This window comes from Microtus oregoni, unplaced genomic scaffold (genome assembly GCF_018167655.1).
Source record: "Microtus oregoni isolate MIOR12 unplaced genomic scaffold, Mior012 000062F_ref0000492, whole genome shotgun sequence".
NCBI lineage: Eukaryota > Metazoa > Chordata > Mammalia > Rodentia > Cricetidae > Microtus > Microtus oregoni.
This window is the reverse complement of record NW_024543872.1, coordinates 6,818,209-6,838,810: the sequence shown is the minus strand read 5'-3', so window position 1 is coordinate 6,838,810 and position 20,602 is coordinate 6,818,209. Positions and strand designations below refer to the sequence as shown.

Below are 20,602 nucleotides of genomic sequence, written 5' to 3'. Positions count from 1 at the left end.
AGGCTTGCTTACAGTGATGTGGGTGGGTCACTATACAAGTAGGTAGGATCCGTGGGCATAAACATGCTTTTACCCATCCTTCAAACTAACAGACTTTACCCATGCCACACAGACACTGTGTGCTCAACCTACATGCCCCCAGGGTCTACACATGTGTACACACACATACACACATGCACACACGCACACACACACACACACACGTACACACCACCACCACTGTTATCTTTTCTTACCTAGCCTCTCCTCTCTCGCAAGGCTGTTATAGCTACCCAGCCTCTCAACCGGAGAGTTCATTTATCCAAATCCCTCCTGGCTTCCTTGCTGTAATTAACTCCTGAATGCCTCATCAGAGTGTCAACTCTAACAACTCAGGGCCCTTGGGACCATGCTGGCCTCCTTCCTCTATCTCAGTCCTGAGCCAGCACGCTGACTCACTGCTGAGGAGGACTTGACTGGTTCTTTCTGAGCTTGGTGGCAGCTGCTTGCAGAAGTAATCCTGGCCCATGCCCATGTCAGAAGGCGAGGACTCTGCCTCGGCTGCTATGGTCCCCACCTCCTCCAGCCCTGCCGGCCTTGTACTCCATTGTGTGTTTGCACCCTGCCTAGGACAAGCCTGGAGTGCTTCTCCCCCAAATCTAAGGGGTTTCATTGTCCCACCTCAGTGGCCTACTGGAGTTCCCAGTCTGATCTACAGAGTTCCATGACAGACAAGGCTACGCAGAAAAACCCTGTCTCTAAAAACAGAAATAAATAATTGTTATTTATTTATGGCCTACTGCCTTTAGACCTTCTAATCATTCTTCAACACTGATATAGAAATACATAACACAAAAGTCAAATAGAAGAACGGACGAATGAACATCCTCAACCATCCCATCCCAGAAGAAACCAGTGGACTCCATTGAGAAGGGATTTTGAGACTCTTATATTTTGGTCTCCAGAACATCCAGCTAGGAGGAGGCAGTGTTTAAAGGGTAGGCTGTCATGATATGATCAGGGACATACAACTCTTCCCAGGGCTGGGCTGGACTCTAGCATCTTTGGGGCTCTAAGGTGGCTTTGCTGTGTCCCCGAGTGCTGGAGGAGTTGGAGAAGGCCAGATGGTTTAGACTAAGCAACCGAGGCGGCTGGGGTTGCAGCACACGGTCTCGCCAGGCTAGCTCTGTGCTGTGACCTTCTTAAACCCGAGTTCTGTGTACCTGCTTACACAGGGGACAGGCTGCCAGGACGTGGGACCGTCAGGGTAAGGTGGTGGTGGGGTCAGGAGCGTCGTGGAGCTTGTGACTTAAACAGAAGGACCCTTATTTGTATCTGCTCATCACCCCATCTGCTTATGCGACCTGAGAGAGCCCATGCAGCCTTGCTGCGGGACCTGAAAGTGGTAGGCCGGCAGCAGGCTATCCAAGGGAACTCCATGGCCACTCTGCAAGCCTACAGGAAGACCACACCTTATTGGGGTCTCAGCCTCAACTTTGTACAGCATAGGACAGCTAGAATATCCTGAGCACTTCCTGGGGCCAGGCATTGTTCTGAGTGCTGCGCGCTAACAATGAATCACTTAGTCCCAGGTCAGCGCCTAGGAAACAAGGCTCAGGGGAGTTTTGGTGACTTGTCTGATAGCACATTGGGAATATGGAGGCATGTCCTTCACCCTGCCTGCTCCTGCCTACCCCGTGAATTTCGCTTTATGAGAGCAATGTACATATATCCCACTCCAGGGGGGCAGGAACTTGAGATGACCTGTCCAGTCCCAGCCCCCAGGTCCCACTGCTGCCTCCCACCCGCCTCACCAGCTTCAGAGTTCCTGCTTCTGCCATTTAGGACTCCAGCTACTTCCTCAGGGCTGCCCTAGTGGCTAGCAGGGCTCTGGCTCTGGTTTTCTAGAAACCTCTTGGAGACTCATCCATTTCCCGAGCTTCCTCCCCAATGCCTCCTGTCTGGTTTCCTAGGCGTGAAACAGGACGAAGTTAGCTTCTGGATCACGTCCCCAGGTCCCACCAGACATCACCCTCCCCATCATTTTTGCATCAGAATTCCTCTGACTCCACCCTACCGGCAGGGAGGTGGGGATGCCAAGTGCCACAGTCACCTGAGCCTTCCTTGCTCGGCTGGGCTGCAGGGCCCTGGGGAACTCTGCTAGGGCACGGCGCACTGGGGATATTTTGGCTTCTCATTCCTGCACTGTAATGATGCCAACGCTGGAGAAGGCTGCCGTGGAAATGGAAAAATAGCGGCACGGCTGTAAGCAAGCGCTTCAGGCTAGAGTCAGGCCCCAGCCACCCTGGAATCCGCCTGCCTTTCAGCAGCTGAGCTCATGGTGCACTCTGGCCTGGTCACCAGGATCTGCTGGGCCACTGGGCTTCAGCTGCAAACTCTGCCTATAGCTTGGTCTCATCTCCGCCCTTTTCTGCGGCCTGGACTTCTCCCAGGCTGGCCTGGCCTGCTTCACTTCCTAGTCCTCCTCTCCAGTGCTCCCTAGCCTGTGGCTCTTCCCCATTGCCCTACCTCAGACCTGCCTTCCCTTCTCCCCTCAGGGATGAGGGGGATAGTGTTTTTGTTTGTTTTATTCCTCTGACTACCCCTCCCCTACCTCATTCTGTCTACTGTCTCCTCTTCTTTTCCTTCCACCCAGTCTGACCCATGACCATGATTTCCAGAGCTTCTCCTAAGCTTCACCTGCAGGGTGCCCCCTCATGGAGGCTTTGTGGAGCTCCTCAGCCTAGGCACGTGTATGATCATGCTCCCGACTCTTCCTTCACATCTGCTTTTCCTCTATGGTTCAGTATTTTGAGCGCTGGCGCCATCCCCTCAGATGTCCAAGCCACAGATTTTTTTTTTCCCCCCTCTGGAAAGAGTTAGAGTGCAAATATTTCTGGCTTTGCCAAGCATATGGTCTTTGTCGCAACCACTCAACGCTTGTTGGAGTGTGAAGACAGTCGGAAACAATGTGTAAACAAGCGGGCCTGGCCGGATGCCAATAAAACTTTAGGGAAGCAGACAGCAAACACATTTGGCCCACAGGCCAGTGTGCTGACTCCTGTCTCCACCTAGTACTTGAGAAGCGGTTCTCTCTCTGCCACCGCTAAAATACTCTCCGGTCCTTGCGCTGTGGAGGACTGCGCCATGCGTCTGCTTTGGATTTGTGGCTCTCTCTCTCAGGAAGGCCTTTGTTTACCTGACTTCAAGACTGTAGCTTTATCTCACTTCTGGGAAGACCCCTGGGTACCCCTGCCTCACTGGGTGGGTTTTGACCCCCTCCTCACATGGTACTCGGCTCCCCACTTTGGTGGCCTCTGCTGTCTCCATTCCTAGCAAACTGACACCATTCTCAGCTTGGTGGGCCTCAGGTGTCACCCTGCACTGCAGTGGGCATTCTGACCTGGGTCCCCAGGAGACCCGAGGCTCAGGGACAGTTTTGCTAGCTTTGAGATCACCCGTGTCTGACTGAGTCTTGAATCAGGTTGAGTCTGAACTGGCGGTTGTTTTGTGATGGGCCAGTGGGTGCCATGGAAAGGGCTCAGCAGCGATGGACTGGTGCAGTGGCAGACACAGGGGTGGTCACAGTTCTTACGGAAAGGAATGTGACGTACTGGAGTCCTTCAAGGGCATTTCCCATCCCTGTCAGTGACACAGTCAAAAACTGCCCATCCTGGCCTTTGGCTGCTGCCATATGGGCGTTGGGGCCTCTGTGCCAGGCTGTGTAGTTCCTGGTTGACGTCGCTCGCCAGCATGGGGGTTGGCCCTGTAGGAGAAGTGCAGGCCATTTCCCCTTCAACCCCGAGCTTCTCCTTGCAGGAGAACCTCATGCTTTCCATCCTGCCGAAGCACGTGGCTGACGAGATGCTGAAGGACATGAAGAAAGACGAGAGCCAGAAGGACCAGCAGCAATTCAACACCATGTACATGTACCGGCACGAGAATGTCAGGTATGGCGGGGTAAAGGCACTGATGGCAGAATGGGCCAGCGAGGTACACTGCTTCACGGGGACTGCTTTTCCCAAGGACTAGAGACAAGGCCAGCCCTCAGTGTGTGTCTTGGTTCCCCTAAACTCAGCCCTGTGGGAGGGACCGTACCAGTGGACGACAGAATGAAAAATGTGTGTTAGCCTGCCTGCTCCAACCTGTCATTGAAGAAATGTCACCCGGAAAAGGGGTTCTTGAAAGGTCACCTACCCATTCAGGACCAGCTCTGAGACTAGAACCAGGACCCCTGATTCTAGAAAGATCTTCAGTCAGGGGCGGGAGGAAGGTTGGGTGGTGGTCACCGGACAAACCCCAGGAGGGGACTCTGCAGGGAGGTGGGGTGGTGGTCACCAGGCAGGCCCCAGGAGAGTCTTTGCAGGGGATGACCATCAGTGTTCAGGTCATGCCAGGGATTCACTAACTAGAGCTGAGTAAGACATTTCCCTGCGGGCAGGAGCGGGTGGTGGAGTCACTGTCTGGAGTCTCACCTCCATGGCCCTCTCCTGCAGCATCCTGTTTGCGGACATTGTGGGCTTTACCCAGCTGTCCTCCGCCTGCAGCGCCCAGGAGCTCGTAAAGCTCCTCAATGAGCTCTTTGCCCGCTTTGACAAGTTGGCGGCTGTAAGTACCAAATGTGCCCACCCCTCCGTTGCCGTGGTTTGCAACCCTCGGTCCTGTCCGTGGCTCCTAGGCTTTCCCTCCCTGGTCCTCCCCCACCTGTTAGACCTTTCCTCCATGGCCAGGGGCAGGGAGCACAAGCCGTGCTCTTGCCCCCTCCAGAAATACCACCAGCTGAGGATCAAGATCCTGGGGGACTGTTACTACTGCATCTGTGGCCTGCCTGACTACCGGGAGGACCACGCCGTGTGCTCCATCCTCATGGGGCTTGCCATGGTGGAGGCCATCTCGTAAGTGGGTGCCTCTGGGAGGGTGGGGTGGCCAGCCGTGCAGCACCATGGAGGAACTATCTGAGATACGGAAGGAGGCTCAATCCTGGCTCTGGTTTCCAGCAGGCATAACCCCTCCAAGAAGGGTGGAGGGGAAGGTCTGTATTGTAGATGGGAGGGAGAGAAGAGCCAGAGGCATCTGGAAGAGTCCAGGGTAGGGAGAGAAAGTGGTTCATGGCCAGCAGAGAGAGAGAGAGAGAGAGAGAGCACAAAAGAGAGGGCCAAGAGAGCTCATGCGGAAAAGGCTGGGTTTGTAGGATTGAGAAGCTGGGGGAGGGAAGCCCATGAGCTGGAGAACTTTAGGCCGGGGCAGGGCGAAGAACCTGGATGCCCACATGGACTCCATAACAGATATTTTCAATGCTGAGAGAACACGCCCCAGCATGCACTTTGGTGTGCTAATAAGAACCACAGTCACTCATTTGTCTGTAGTTTCTTTTTGACCTGAACACAAATCTCTGAACTGTGTTTGTTGTTCCTGGAGTTCTCAGGCAAGGGGCGAGCTGCAGTTTTCATTCATCTCTGCATCTGCAGCATGTGGAATGCACCAGACACACACTCAGTGAGACACGAACTGCAAGAATGCATAAGGGATGGGAGAGAGAAATGGACGGTCCCCTGGGGAAGTCACTGTATCTCTGGCCTGTCGGCACTGAATCTGGGCTCTGACTTGTGTTAACCCCAGTGCAGGCCACTTAGCTCAGGCAGAAAGTCAGAGGAGACATGTGAGGTCCTCTCAGCCCAGGGGACCTCATGATGCCATGTTCTACCCAGCATCCCCTCTCTGTGCCTGGCAGGTATGTGCGGGAGAAGACCAAGACTGGCGTGGACATGCGTGTAGGGGTGCACACAGGCACCGTGCTGGGTGGTGTCTTGGGCCAGAAGCGCTGGCAGTATGACGTGTGGTCTACTGATGTCACTGTGGCTAACAAGATGGAGGCTGGTGGCATCCCAGGGTGAGTGCTCCTTCCAGGGGGGCTGGATGTTTGCAATGGCTCTAGTGAGGGACAAGGGGCCCCCAAATCCCATCCCTCCCAGGAGTAGTGTCCCCTAGTTTCTGTTCCGGTAATGCAATACTTTGCCCAAAAGCTATCTGCAGAAGAAAGGATTTACGTGGCTTACACTTCCAGTTTATCATTATGGGAAGTCAGAAGCAGGAACGGGGCAGTTTACAGGCTTAATCCCTTTCTCACTCTCAGCTGGGTTTCCTGTACAGTTCAGAGGCACCTGCCTAGGATGGCGCTGCCCACAGTGGGCTGGACCCTCCCACATCAATCATCAGTTAAGATCATTCCTTTCAGACATGGTCACAGGTCAGTCTGATCTGGGCAACTGCTCAGTTGAAATCGCCTGTCACCTAGGGGATTGCTAGGTGACTCTTGGTGTGAAGTTGACCAAAAGTATCTAACCAGCCCAGCCAGCCTCTGGGACACTACCCTCAGGTGCCTGTCCCTGGGCTGGCTGTGGGAGGGCCTGGCCCACCTGCCTGCCCTTGGGGCCTCATTAGAGACAGTTCCTGTTCTTTCCTTAGTGACTGTGTGACTTTTAGTCCCCGTGGCGGCAGGGGAGGCAAGGTGGAGAGAATCCAATTCTTGAAGTTAGAGTTCAGATCTGGAGTTGAAATTTGGTATATCATTTTCTCCTTGAAAGATTTCTTTTTTTATTAGTCTGTGGGTGTGCGCGCATGGTATGCAGGTACCTGCAGAGACAAGAGACATCAGATCCTTTGGAGCTGGAGTTACAGACAGTAAACTGCCTGACGTAGGTGCTGGGAACCAAACTCTGGTCCTCTGGAAGAGCAGAAAGTGCTCTTGACGACTGAGCCATCTCTGTAGCCCCTCATCTGATTCCTAGACAGCCAGGAGAGAAAATTACATTGCAATTCTAAGAGTTCAACGACCAATGGGACTGAAGCTCAGAGCAGTGGGCACCATGCTGCCCACACAGCGAGTTAGCAGCAGGTCTACTCCCTGCTCGCTGCCACACATGCCCTGGGTGGTGTGGTCCCAGCATCAGCCAGTGCTACGTGGTCTGCTGCCTGTCTCTGAGGCAGGCAAACGCTACCTCTGGTGCATGCGCAGGGTCTCTCACTGTCCTGCAGGCGCGTGCACATCTCCCAGAGCACCATGGACTGCCTGAAGGGGGAGTTTGACGTAGAGCCTGGCGATGGGGGCAGTCGCTGTGACTACCTAGAAGAGAAGGGCATCGAAACCTACCTCGTCATTGCCTCCAAGCCAGAGGTGAAGAAAACAGCCCAAAATGGTCTCAATGGCTCGGTGAGTCCCCGTCAGATCCTAAGAGCAGAGAGGAGGAAAGAGAGAGATTTAGAAGAGAACAATTAGCCAGCAATCCCAGAATACAGGAGGCTAAGACAGGAGTTCAAAGCCAGCTTGGGCTGCACTGCAAGTTCAAGGCCAGCCTGGGCTGAACAGCAAGACCCCCATCTCAAAATTAAAAAAAAATATATTAAAACAGAGTGGTTATAGAAAGGTTGGCTGGTAGTTGACCATAGCAAGAGATAGAGCGGTGTGAAAAATGAGTCTGGGTCCCCTGTCACCAAGCCTGGTTGCCACTTCCTTCAGAAGGTGGTTCTGGGTGGGGGAGGGGGGAGTGTCGTGTATGCTGACTGGAGTGAGGAGGGCTGTAGTGTGTCTCATGACAGTATCCAGAAGGGAGAGGCCACCGGAAGTGTGGAAGTGTCCAAAGCTTCATTGGTGACGTGGGCACCCAGAGAGGCAGAGCAGTGGGGCTGGCCACGAAGGAAGAGGAGAGCCAAGGCTAGGTAATGAAGACAGAACAGGACAAAAGCAGTAGCGGTGTCCTTGGGGGCCTGCCCTGGGCCTGGCCCCAGCATGGGCTCCACCACATTCTCCTCCCCTCTGCTTATCCTGTCCAGCAGTGATGACCTGTTGGTGGCCTCACATCCCTGAGCACAGCCTGCTGCTAGCCGCTCATCTTCCTGTAATTCTACCCCACTTTTTTGAATGCTCCTTGGGGTCTATGCTGAAATGGCATCTTCATAGTGACATCCCCCCCCCCCCAACACACACGGCCCTCTTTCCAGCTGGACTTCCCAGCAGTCCCCACAGCCTCTCTCTTACTCCCTTCCATGTTCTTATGACTGCTTATTTCTCTGACCTATTTTACCATTGTCTGCCTTTCCTCATGAAAATGTGGGTTCCAAGAAGTCAGATCTCAACAAGTACTTCTTAGTTTGGCAAGCACACGGTTCCCCTTTTCCGCATTTGACTCACTCTGTCAAGGACAAGCCACTGATCCAAAGTTTGTGGAAGCTATTCAGACTTGACATACCCCCCCCCCCCCCAAAAGAGGCCTCGGCTCTGCCGTCGAGCTAGTGTCTTAGAAACAGGAGGAGGAACAATTGGGTCCTTGCTCTGTTTAGACAACTATTCATAGCAATGGATATTAGGGAATGACAGCATGTCAAACACGAATGTCGTCGAGGACGAAGTGAGCGGTGAAATTTCTAGGTCAGCAGACTTCTGTAAATGTAGGAGGAAGTTTCTGGAACAATAATAGAACAGCCGCAGGCTGGGGTAGCTAGAAGACAGTGTTTCGTGCCCTCATGGACACTCCTTGCCACGACAGGCTCTGCCGAATGGCGCGCCAGCATCCTCCAAACCCAGCTCCCCTGCCCTTATTGAGACCAAGGAGCCCAATGGGAGCGCCCATGCCAGTGGCTCCACGTCGGAGGAGACTGAGGAGCAGGAGCAGGTGAGTGGGGATTGGGGCCCGCATGGGGAGCAGCAGCAGGTTGCTATAGGGAAACCTACGCTGGGAGGAGGGTACTGGCCGCTAGCCCAGGTTGTTCCTTTTCAGCAGTGTAGATCCAGTTAGGTGAGAGAATGACATCCCCCGGGGCACGCCCCTAATCTTCGTCTAGCTGGAGAAGCCCAGTCTTGTGGATTTAGGGTCCGTGAGGATTCTGCACGATGGGAGCCTGTTTGGGAGTGAGTTTGTATTTAGACACCCCCTCTCAGTAGGTAATCCCCCGTGAGTTCTATGCTCCGAAGGCCTGGAAATAAGGGCTGACATGTGCTCCAAAGGATGAGGAGACAACCCCAAATCTCCCATTACTAAGAAACCTGTCAAACATGCCCACTGACAAAGATGATCTCTGCCTTAAAGGTCTGGTGGCTGGAAGCTGGTCGCCCCACTGCCAGTGTCCCTGTGAGAGGAGACAGGAGTTGTCCCCAAGGTTTTAAATGCTGGAGAAGGCACACAGTTTCACAGAAGCTGACTTTCCCTTGAGCTTCCATCCAGCTGCTTTTCCTTGGAATAATTTTTGGGGGGCTGGAGAGATGACTCAATGGCTAAGAGCACTTTAGCTACCCTTTCAGAGGACTCAGGTTCACTTCCCAGCACCCACTTGGCAGCTCACACCTGTCTGTAGCTCTAACTCTCAGAGATCTCACACCCTCACACACATATGCAGACAAAACACCAACGCACATAAAATAAAATTATATATTTTTAAAAAGCTTATTTTGCCAGGCGGTGGTGGTGCACGCCTTTAATCCCAGCACTCGGGAGGCAGAGGCAGGAGGATCTCTGTGAGTTCGAGGCCAGCCTGGTCTACAAGAGCTAGTTCCAGGGGCTGGAGAGATGGCTCAGTGGTTAAGAGCACTGCCTGCTCTTCCAAAGGTCCTGAGTTCAATTCCCAGCAACCACATGGTGGCTCACAACCATCTGTAATGGGGTCTGGTGCCCTCTTCTGGCCTGCAGGCATACAGACAGAACATTGTATACATAATAAATATATATAAAGAGCCAGTTCTAGGACAGGCTCCAAAGCTACACAGAGAAACCTTGAAAAACAACAATAAGACAAACAAACAATAAAGCTCATTATGAATTAATTTTCCTGATAGGAAGGGGACTCACACTTATGTAGCTTGACTCTGACATGGCTTAAGAAGCCTCTGACTTCATGCCCTAACCATTAGTGGGTGTCACTCATCTAGCTTGTGTTCCATGGAAGGAGATTCTTGTTGCCAGGCAGGCCACCCACAGCGTTTTACAGAGGAGAGAAATGGTCTGGGATCAGGCAGCCAGCAGGAGTGCTGAGTTTCAAACCAGGAGTCTCAGTGCTGGCTTCTAGTGTTTTCGGACCTACAGCTCTGAAGGGTCTGGGCAGTGACCACTCGGCTGTGGCTGTATGACCCAACCCTGGCTTCTGTTTCCAAGTGCTACTCTTTCTGATAGGGACGGAAGTGGTAGTGGATGCCCCAGCTCGGCTAGCCCTTTCTCATTAGATCACTAGTGACTGATCTCCGAGTCCTAGGGCTGGGATTATACCTGGCCCCAAAGTCGACCATATGTAAGGATTCTTGTGGAGTCTAACAGCAAGCTGCCCCAGCCCAGGCTAGGTTGGCCCCAGAGCCAGACTTCTGTTCCCCAAGGCACAGCGATTAGTGGACAGCTTCTGTAGACCTCCTTCTAGGGACCCAAGGAGACAATGGCAGGGTGGAACCTAGGAAGGGGTTTGGTCCTCAGGAGTGTGGCCCCTCCTCTTCATTAGTCTTTCTCATACCCTCCCCCCACGTGTTCCATCTGTCCCACTCTGGCTTCCAGGCCGACAACCCCTCGTTCCCCAACCCCCGCCGCAGGCTGCGCCTCCAGGATCTGGCCGACCGCGTGGTGGATGCCTCTGAGGATGAGCACGAGTTGAACCAGCTGCTCAACGAGGCCCTGCTGGAGCGGGAGTCTGCCCAGGTGTAAGTGGCCGCTGCTGAGACCTCAACTGCCACCCCTCACTCTGGTCCTTACGCAGTGCAGGGAACAGTTCTCTGAAACCGGGCCCCATCCCAGCTGCCATGGCAGGTGTGGCACATGGGTCACAGGGCTTGTTTCCATGGCAGGGTGAAGAAGAGAAACACGTTCCTCCTAACCATGCGGTTCATGGACCCAGAGATGGAAACGCGCTACTCGGTGGAGAAAGAGAAGCAGAGCGGGGCGGCCTTCAGCTGCTCCTGCGTGGTCCTCTTCTGCACGGCCATGGTGGAGATACTCATTGACCCCTGGTGAGGAAGTTCAGGGTGGGGCTGACAGACCAGGAGAGGGAGCTGGGCGAGGGGCGGCAGCAGTGTTGGGGGCAGGCACCTTTGGCCTTGTCTCTTTCCACAGCAGCAGCCAACCCTGCTGGGTTGGATCTGGGCAGGGCCAGGAAAGGTGCCCATCCAGGATGGAGAACATGGCTAGAAGGCTCCTAGAGAGGTTCTGGGGCAAGAGTGGGGAGATCACCTCAGCTTCAGTCGGAGAGAGCACACCGGCTTTCCTTTTGTGGCTCATCTTTGGGAAACTAGCTTTTAGGCTCTAGCCACAAACTGACGTCAGTGGCAGGTCCTCTGGGGCGAGGCAGGGTATTCCAGAGTCAGCTCGGCTGTGGAAGCCCTGCCTGAAGGTTCATTATCACCTTCCTGGCCTCAGGGGACAAACCAGCACCTCCCTTCTGCAGACTCCAGCAGCTGCGGCAGAGTGACGGTGGGGCCCTCCTTGGATTAGCTTGAGGAGCTGTCAAAACCTTTGGGACTTGGCTGCAGGGTCTAAGGTTCTGTAAGCAGGACGATGGCAGATCCCGGAAGGCACCCCGAGCACCTGTTTGTTCATCTCCCTAGTGAGGTGACCGTTGTGAGATCAGAGCCATGCGGTTTACACATGCTCTCTTGGATCTGGGGACCTAGCAGGAAGCAAGCTCTTGTGAAGGTTGCACCTCATGGGGGTGGTGGTGGGAACCAGAGTGAACATTTAAACATGAAAGCACGCTTGCAGCATGATGAGTGTGAGGTAAAGAGAGGAGGGAGATAGGGCCTGCGGGGGGGGGGGGGAGTTTGGTTTGTACGCTTTTGTAGGGTGGTCACAGCAGACCTTGCTGGCAAGGTGGCATTTTCAGCAGTCCTGAAGGACTGGGGAGTGAGCCTTGAGCTCTCTGGGGACACTTAACCTCAGGCAGGCACAGAGGCAGCAGTGGGCCAGGCCTCTCAAGGCATAGTGAGGGGATGGTGCTGGTAGCCAGGGTGTTGCAGGATGGTGACAGGGGTTAGGGCAGAGACCTGGGCACAGTTCATGCTCTCGGACACAGAGGCCGGTGGAAAGCAACAAGACAGACTTGAGAAGGGGACCCCCTGGCTGTGTCAGAACAGGCTAGTGTGCAAGATGGAACCTGAGACCAGGCTAAGAGATGTTGGTGGCTGAGGTAACCGATGGTGATTTGGGCCAGGTAGAGTTAGAGAAGGTGAGGACGAGGGGTTAGGCGCTGAATTTTATTAATGGCTGGATTCTGGGGACAGATTGGAGGAGTCACTGGCAGATTTGTTGTGGAGCCTGAAAGGGCCGAGGCGAGGACATCTCCAGGGCTTCTTTGCTACTTGAGCAACGGCCAGGATGCGGTCGCATTCACAAGGCTGAGAATCTAGGAGGAGGAAGCATACGTACCAGAGCAGCAGGGATCTGGAGTTTGAGTTGCCCGTGTGGCACCGCCCTTGAGGCAGCTGAGTTATCTGGTCTAGGGCTCAGGGAGAGGCTGGTGGTTCAAAGCTGAGAGCTACCCACACAGAGCACATTGGGAGCACAAGGCTCACGGAGATCACAGAGAGTGAGTGGGGAGGAAAGCCAGTTAAGTCATGTATGTGTGTGTGTGGCAAGAGAAATCACAGGGACTGAAGGGATCCCCAAACCAAGCGAGAAACGTAAAAGGTTGGATACTGAGTTGGATACTGGAATTGCAACCTGGGTTTCTGGAGCTCTTGGCGAGAGTGTTCTCCACGGAGGAGTGAAATGGGAATGGACAGGAGGATCTGGAGGGGACGGATTTCCCAGAGTGGAGGGAGAAACGGATGTGAGAACTCGTTCCCTAGGCTCTGTGCAGTCAGAGGTCACATTAGCAGCCTCAGCACGACGTCTGTGTTCTATTCTTTACAGTTTTCACCCCAGCTACGGGGCTGATGGTCATTCCTAAGACTCCCTTCCCAGGCTATAACTGAGCTATTTCCAGGGCATCTCTGACCCTCCTCACCTCAGGAGAAGTCCCAGTGGACAGTTAGCAGCAGTGAAAGGGTGGTGCATTCCCAGGCCCCACCCTTGGCATTCCTCTCTGCTAGGGCTGCTCATCTTGTTATTGCCGGGCCAGCAACAGCGGCTCCCTGGTGTCACATAGGGGCTGCCAGTCTCGGGCTTGTGTCCAGCTGGCCTCTGTACTGCCCAGTCACCTTCTCTCTGTCCCAGGCTGATGACAAACTACGTGACCTTCGTGGTTGGGGAGGTTCTGCTTTTGACCCTGACCATCTGCTCGCTGGCGGCCATCTTTCCCAGGGTAAGAGGCGCTCTTCAGTTGAGCTCAGAACCTTCTGGTCTCTAGAGAGTGGCACTCTGTAAATGGTGGAGTTGGGCTTCTGGTCCACTCCTGACAGACTTGTGGGATCGGACATTTTCCCATTCATCCATCCACACCCCCACCTTTACCCCTGCCATCCATTCTATAGCCTGGGATCTTGTGGCCACGATTAAGCACTAGTAAGACCAGTCAGGGGCAGCCCAGCTTCAACTGGACCTCAAAAGCCAGCTAAAGAGATGGAGACTTCTGTGGGCACTCAAGTGCCAGGCAGTTTTTGGTCAGAATAACAAGGGGGAAGCAATGCTTTAGGGAAATCAATCTAACAGGCTACTTGCCAGGTAACCTGGGGAATTAGGTATACTGACCAGGAAAAGGAAGAGGGAGGTGGCTAGGCAGGTGGCTAGCCCTGCATGCTGTCCCCTGCCCTGCCCTTGCCTTAGGTGCCCACACATTCTGCTAGCCAGGAGCTATGACCTGGAGGCCTAGGGCTGTACAGATGACTCGAGAATCTGCACACTTCAACCCCCTCCCTCAGTTTTGGGGATTCACAGCAAAGCATGGGCCTTTTGGGTTTCTGGGACCGGAGCAGGGGAGCAGCCAGTCGTGTCTTCAGGGCATGTGGGTGGAGGCTCAAGCCCTTGAAATCCCATTTCTTCTAGGCGTTTCCTAAGAAGCTTGTGGCCTTCTCATCTTGGATTGACCGGACTCGCTGGGCCAGGAACACCTGGGCCATGTTAGCCATCTTCATTCTGGTTATGGCCAATGTTGTGGACATGGTGAGCTTTTGCACTTTGTAGAGGGGGTACTAAATGTGGAGGGGGTACTAAATATGGAGGGGGTAGGGGCTGCACACTGGCAGCATACGTTCAGGTGGACGAACCCGACCCTGAACATCCCAGCCAGGCGGAGAGGGTCTTCAGACAACTTCCGAGACTAACCTAGGTCCTTGTAGTTCCCCCACCCACAGTCCAGCGTTCCCAGTCCTTGACTAGGCACATCGCTGTCTGCAGCTTCACACGAAGGAATTAAAGTTCAGAGAGGTTTGCTCATTTGTTTTAGGTCACACAGTCATTAACAAAGTCAAAAATTGAAGCAGTTCTAGAGGCTGGGAGATGGCTCAGTTGGTAAATTGTTTGGGATCTGAGTTTCATCCCCAGAATGCATATGAAAAAGGCCAGGCATGGTGTGTGCTTCTAGTCCCAGTGATGGAGAGGTGAAGACGGGGATCTCTGGCTAGCTTAGTTCTTGAGTTATCCTGGGCCTGCGGGAGACCCTTTGTGGATGGCACCTGAGGAACAACAGGAGATTGTTCTGGCTTCTAGAAACACATAACTTAGGTATGTACACTGGTGTGCACCCCCCCCCCCCCGCCCCAGGCCTCAGATGTCTTCCTTGATCACAGTGCTAACAGTATATAGTGAGGTTTTCTGAACATCAGATGAGAACACGGTAAGGCTCTCCACAGCAGTCGCTAACACGTATACACTGACTCCCTGGCAGATGTCCCCTCTCCCGAAGGCACTGTCACTACCACCACAGGGCCCTCTGACCTGCCACTCATGTCTCCCTCCCATCCCGGCCTCCAGCTTAGCTGTCTCCAGTACTACATGGGACCTTACAACGTGACCACCGGGATGGATCTGGATGGTGGCTGCATGGAGAACCCCAAGTACTACAACTACGTTGCTGTGCTGTCCCTCATCGCCACCATCATGCTGGTGCAGGTCAGCCACATGGTGAAGCTGACGCTCATGCTGCTCGTCACAGGCGCCGTGACCGCCATCAACCTGTATGCCTGGTGTCCCGTCTTCGACGAATACGACCGCAAGCGCTTTCAGGAACAGGAGTAAGATGAAGCCCAAGGGAGGGTGTGCGTGGTCCCCTTCCTCTCACACCCCCCCAGGCCCTGCCTGTGTCAAGGTCTTGTGCCTGGGCTGAGGTGGCTTTCTACCTCAGGTTCCTCAGAGAAGCCAACGGTTAATAGGATCCGGGGCTTCACACAGGCCCGCACTGGTAGTGGGGAGGTGGGCCTTTCCATCTCAGGGAGTAAATGTTTGGAGTATCAGTTACCCGCATCCAGATGTGGCTTGAATGTGCTTTTACCTGCCCAACAGCTCTCCTGTGGTGGCCTTGGAGAAGATGCAGGTATTGTCCGCCCCTGGGCTCAATGGCACAGACAGGTAAGAGTCACTGCATTTCCACCCTGTCGGCATTCCTAGCCGCCCTTCTAGACGGTAACTCTAACAGGGCGGAACTCCAGCGCCACACTCTTCCACAGGCGCATGGTCTCAGTACACAGTTAGAAACTGCTGGACAGAGGCTGTGTCCAGTGTGGACCTGGCCGGCCATTCAGTGGATGGCCACAGGCAGGGAAATGAGGAAAGAGGGCTACGTTGCAATTAAGACCTGGGTTCCTACCTGCAGCAATGGCACTCCCCTGTGGGGTGAGGTGCAGATTGGTTTTCCTGAGTCTCTTACCTTCTGAGAACATCGATGTTCTCTCAGATGCATCTGAATATTTTAGACTTTTATGGTTCAGTGATTTTTTTTAAAGGTTTATTATGTATACAGTGTTCTGCTTACATGCCAGAAGAGGGCGCCAGATCCCACTATAGTTGTGAGCCACCATGTGGTTGCTGGGCATTGAACTCAGGTCCTCTGGAGGAGCAGCCAGTGCTCTTAAGCTCTGAGCCATCTCCACAGCCCCCAGGAGATTTATTTTTTAAAGACAGTCGTCATGGAGGATGAGTAGGAGACTTGAATATGCCCTTCATTAAATAAGCCTAAATGGCTGGGTGATGGTGGCACACGCTTGAAATCCCAGCCCTTGGGAGGCGGAGGCAGGTGGTCTCTGTGAATTTGAGGCCAGCCTGGTCTACAGTGACTCTAGGACAGTCAGGGCTACAGAGAAACCCTGTCTTGGTTTCTAAATGGACACCAGTGAAGGGCATCTAGATAAGCAGCAAAAAAGCAAAACATCAAAAAAATAAACCAAAGGCAAAAAAAAAAAGGTCAAAAAAAGTTATAAAAAACTGTCACTATATACTCTTACCAATTTGGCCAACTTTTCAAACTCAATAGGTTATTAAGATCAATGTGAACTCATATACTCTTTGGTAATGGTATACACTGTTCTAACCATTTAGAAAACAGCTTGGATTTGGTTGAGAATAGACCTATGGGATTGGAGATGCAGCTCAGTTTGTAGAATACTCACTTAGCATGGACAAAGCTTTGGCTTCTGCATAAACTGGAAGTGGTGGTAATCATAAGTAGAGGCAGGACGTCAGGAGTTCAAGGCCAGCCTAGGACACTGTCTCAAACAGAACCATCTGAAACCTATGGCCCAGAAACTCCACTTCCACATACATCTTAGAACAATTGTACGTGTATAGTATGTATATATACATAGAGCGTGTATATATGTATACGTGCAAGAATGTCCCAAATGACACTGGTAGTCACAGATAAAAGTGTCTTTTCGTACAACAAAACTGTATACAGTGATGGGAGTTAACTATAACTCCACACAGAATTATGGTCAAAGTTGGAAAAACACTGCAGAGATACCGTACCCCGGTCCCATTGCTCTGTGTATTATGTCTTTCTCCAAAACACTACCCAGTAGTAGCTGCTCCTTGGATGTGTCAGGTGCGCGGCGGTCCCACAGCATCCAAGGGGCAGCCTAATGGGAATGGCCTGTGGCCAGGGAAGCTGGGCTGCGGCTGATTAGTCCAAAAGCCTGATCATGTCCTGGACTATGAGAGGAACTGAGGTGGTGGGGGGAGCGTCTGATGGCCACAGCGACAGCATAGGCCTGCTGGAGGGTGGCAAAGGCACTCGTCACGTGTTCCTGTCTGTCCAGCAGGCCACCCCTGGTGCCTTCCAAGTACTCAATGACTGTGATGATGTTCGTCATGATGCTGAGCTTTTACTACTTCTCCCGCCACGTGAGTGCCACACACCCTCTCCTCCTATGCTCAGGGCCTCCCACCACGCTGTCCCAGGACTCAGAAGCAGTTTCTTCCCCTATCACGCACGGCATAGGGGAAGCCCTAGCTCTGTGGTGCTCTGCTTTCTTCTTCCTCTCCTCCGGGATGGAGAGATGTTCCTTAGGCAGGGCTCAGGACCTCTACACTCACCCTGGCATGATGCGCTAACCTCAGGGTCTGAAGAAAAAGGGAAAGGAGCTAAGGAAGTTTTTGTTTAGTAAAGATGAAGTGTCCATACAAGGACAGGTAGCTTGGATGCCCCCCAGTGGTTTATTGGGAAAGTGCAGAATCCCTAAGCCACTTCATAAATGGAGCAGATAGAGATGGGAATGCCACGTGGTTCTGCCCTCTCTGCCCCTCCTTAACTGCAACTAAGTCTCAGGAGAACCCTACACACACGAAAGGCCTCTTGGATTTCCGCTGTACCAAGAGGCCCAGGCACTCACAGCAGCTGCGGGATGCTATGTTGATTTGGTGACTCCTCCCTGCTCTTTTGCCATTTAGCTACCTCCCTTCCCGTTTTACCATGCACAACAGTCAAATCCCTGTTGTAAATTTCCATTGGACGGCTGGCTTTAGAGCACACCTCACCTGACCTCTGCCTGCAGGTGGAAAAACTGGCACGAACACTGTTCTTGTGGAAGATCGAGGTCCATGACCAGAAAGAACGGGTCTACGAGATGCGACGTTGGAACGAGGCCTTGGTCACCAACATGCTGCCTGAGCACGTGGCCCGCCATTTCCTGGGGTCCAAGAAGAGAGACGAGGTTAGAGGGTGTCCATTGAGCCTGTTCTTTCTGCACGTGTGGGTCCCAGTCCTTGAGAAGTGGGGCTGGAGTCCAGCTGTGGCTGGGCCTAACCAGACTTTCCTAGGATCTCATCTAAAGGGCTCTGCTGCATCTCTGGGACCCCGTTTCAGAACCAGAGTGCCCCTTTCTTCAAGACCACAAACCAAGGTAGCTGACCCTCCACGAGAGGGTTCTGTTATTGGGATGGAGAATAGCAAGGCTTCACCTCATCTTACACTTGCAGGGAAGTCAGGGCAGGAACCTGGAGGCACGCACTGATGCAAAGGCCATGGAGGAGTACTCCTATCTTAACTCAGCCTGCTTTCTTATAGCACCCAAGACAACCTCGCTGGGGGTGGCAGAGTCCACAGTGAGCTGTCAATCAAGGAAATACGCTCCAGGTTTACACACAGGCCAGTCTGGGAAGGGGCATTTTTTTCAGTTGTGGTTCCTGTTTCCCAAATGACTCCAGTTGATATCAAACTAGCTAGCACACTGGGCTGTCACAAGGGCTAGGAAATCTTTTTTGCTAATTACTCAAAGTTCGTCATATGTGAGGATGACAGACAGGTTTCCCGTATGTTCTATTTAAGGGCAGCCATCTCTCGCATGACTGCGCCCTGCCTTTGTTGTGTGTGTGGTATGTATGCATGTGTTCAGATGGAGGCCTCTATAGTGGCTGTTTTCCTTTAGTGCTTTGCCCCCTAAATATGGATGGACGGTCTCCTGCTGAACCCAGGCCCACTGTATTCTGATCTGCCACCCTGCCTCTAACTCCGGCACACTGACTCTGGTCCTCACAATTGTGCAGCAAACGCTTTGCCCTAGCCTGGCCCTGCCTCTTTTTAGGAGCTGTACAGCCAGTCTTACGACGAAATTGGAGTCATGTTTGCCTCCTTGCCCAACTTTGCGGACTTCTACACCGAGGAGAGCATCAATAACGGTGGGATTGAGTGTCTACGCTTCCTCAATGAGATCATCTCTGATTTTGACTCCGTGAGTGTCCTGTCATAGAGCTAGCATCTTTTATCAGAGCCCAAGACCTGCACGAGTCAAAGAAGCAAGCTATGCTAGGCTGGCTTCATTTCCCATAGGAGACTTTTATAGTAATTGAACCTCTGTAGCCATCCAGTACTGACGAGTCTGAGGGGTAAGGCAGGATCCTGGGACAGCTCTGGCAAGTGCACGGGATTAAGGACTTCCATTCCTCCTACCTGCAAACCCTTCACATTGACTGGACACTTCTTAGGTGCTCCACCACCTAAGGAGACTGTCCACTGACACTAAGACATGGAAACCGAGGCCGAGGATGGTGTGCCACGGTAGCATGGAATGACTAAAGCCAATATAGGAAAGTGTCTTTTAGATGTGTTGTTGATCCTTGTAAAACAGAAGAATTTGATCATGAACTCACTCCTCCTCCTTTGACTCTTAATTCTGTCCTCAGCTCCTGGACAACCCCAAATTCCGGGTCATCACCAAGATCAAAACCATTGGCAGCACCTATATGGCAGCTTCTGGAGTCACCCCAGATGTCAACACCAATGGCTTTACGAGCTCCAGCAAGGTAGAGATGGCAGCAGTGTCAGGGCCAGGCAGCCAGCCTCAGCCTATGGGAAATAGGAATCGGGTGCAAAGGGCTCATTCCTACAATGCCCCATACTGTTTAAGAACTGTCAGTTCTGGGGCAGTGGATGCCTAGGGGAGCCCTGGAAACTCTCAGCCACTGTGACTGTAGACCCATGGAGCCTGCTGTGACTTCTAGCCCAGAAAAGGAACTATGGGATTCTTGGGGCTGAGCACTGCTCTTAAATCACCCATCTAGTTTTCCTTTCCATCTCAGCTTTCTGGGTTATGTAATGCAAGCTGAAGGTAGCTCATCACGTGCTTATGATCCTGAGGAACCAAGGCAAGCCCAAACTCAAACCGTAACCTTGTTACAGTCACACAGACACAGGAAGCGACAGAGAGACAGGGCCTCAGTCTTTGCCTTACACAGACATATGGACTCTGCAGTAGTGACGTGCTGACCCTAAAGACATTGCTAACTCTTTTTGGAGAGGAACAAAAGCCTGCTCCCTTATATCCGTCCTGTAACAGCTCTGCCTTAGCTGCTCACTAACAGTTTTATCACTTTTCCACACAGGAGGAGAAGTCAGACAAGGAGCGCTGGCAGCACCTGGCCGACCTGGCTGACTTTGCGTTAGCCATGAAGGACACGCTCACAAACATCAACAACCAGTCATTCAACAACTTCATGTTGCGCATAGGTAAGGGCGCCGGCAGCGCTGGGGCACTCAGCAGACCAGACTTAAAAGGTGACGGCAGGCTGGTGGGGAAATCACACTAACAGAGCTAGAGGGGACCCAGTGACCTTTAGTCCTGTTCTCTTTGAGGAACAGCCAAGCTAGACCCATGGCTAAGGTTCGAAGCCCAGCCTCCCTTCAGAGTCAGGCATTGCAATACAGCAGTGTGAGGAGCGGCTCCCCTGCTTCTGTGAGTCTGCACAAGTTGGAAATATAAGATAGGTCACTGAGAAGCTGGCCACTACAGCCC

The 20,602-nt window shown here is 52.9% G+C and overlaps 1 protein-coding gene across 6 annotated transcripts in view; it reads left to right on the top strand.

Annotated features, from left to right (window-relative positions):
* Positions 1 to 20,602, top strand: part of LOC121439713 (adenylate cyclase type 3) — a 74,768-nt gene that overhangs the window by 52,455 nt on the left and 1,711 nt on the right. For 5 of the 6 annotated variants that reach the window (XM_041640306.1, XM_041640302.1, XM_041640305.1 and 2 more), the window contains exons 4-20: positions 3,799 to 3,929; positions 4,476 to 4,587; positions 4,747 to 4,874; positions 5,711 to 5,869; positions 7,015 to 7,189; positions 8,523 to 8,648; positions 10,509 to 10,651; positions 10,796 to 10,957; positions 13,158 to 13,245; positions 13,926 to 14,042; positions 14,853 to 15,112; positions 15,381 to 15,446; positions 17,132 to 17,216; positions 17,867 to 18,025; positions 18,896 to 19,042; positions 19,494 to 19,613; positions 20,193 to 20,316. In XM_041640306.1, coding sequence (XP_041496240.1) covers positions 3,799 to 3,929; positions 4,476 to 4,587; positions 4,747 to 4,874; positions 5,711 to 5,869; positions 7,015 to 7,189; positions 8,523 to 8,648; positions 10,509 to 10,651; positions 10,796 to 10,957; positions 13,158 to 13,245; positions 13,926 to 14,042; positions 14,853 to 15,112; positions 15,381 to 15,446; positions 17,132 to 17,216; positions 17,867 to 18,025; positions 18,896 to 19,042; positions 19,494 to 19,613; positions 20,193 to 20,316 — 2,302 coding nt within the window. The remainder of the gene's footprint in view (positions 1 to 3,798; positions 3,930 to 4,475; positions 4,588 to 4,746; positions 4,875 to 5,710; positions 5,870 to 7,014; positions 7,190 to 8,522; positions 8,649 to 10,508; positions 10,652 to 10,795; positions 10,958 to 13,157; positions 13,246 to 13,925; positions 14,043 to 14,852; positions 15,113 to 15,380; positions 15,447 to 17,131; positions 17,217 to 17,866; positions 18,026 to 18,895; positions 19,043 to 19,493; positions 19,614 to 20,192; positions 20,317 to 20,602) is intronic. The other variant, XM_041640308.1, reaches the window with a different exon arrangement.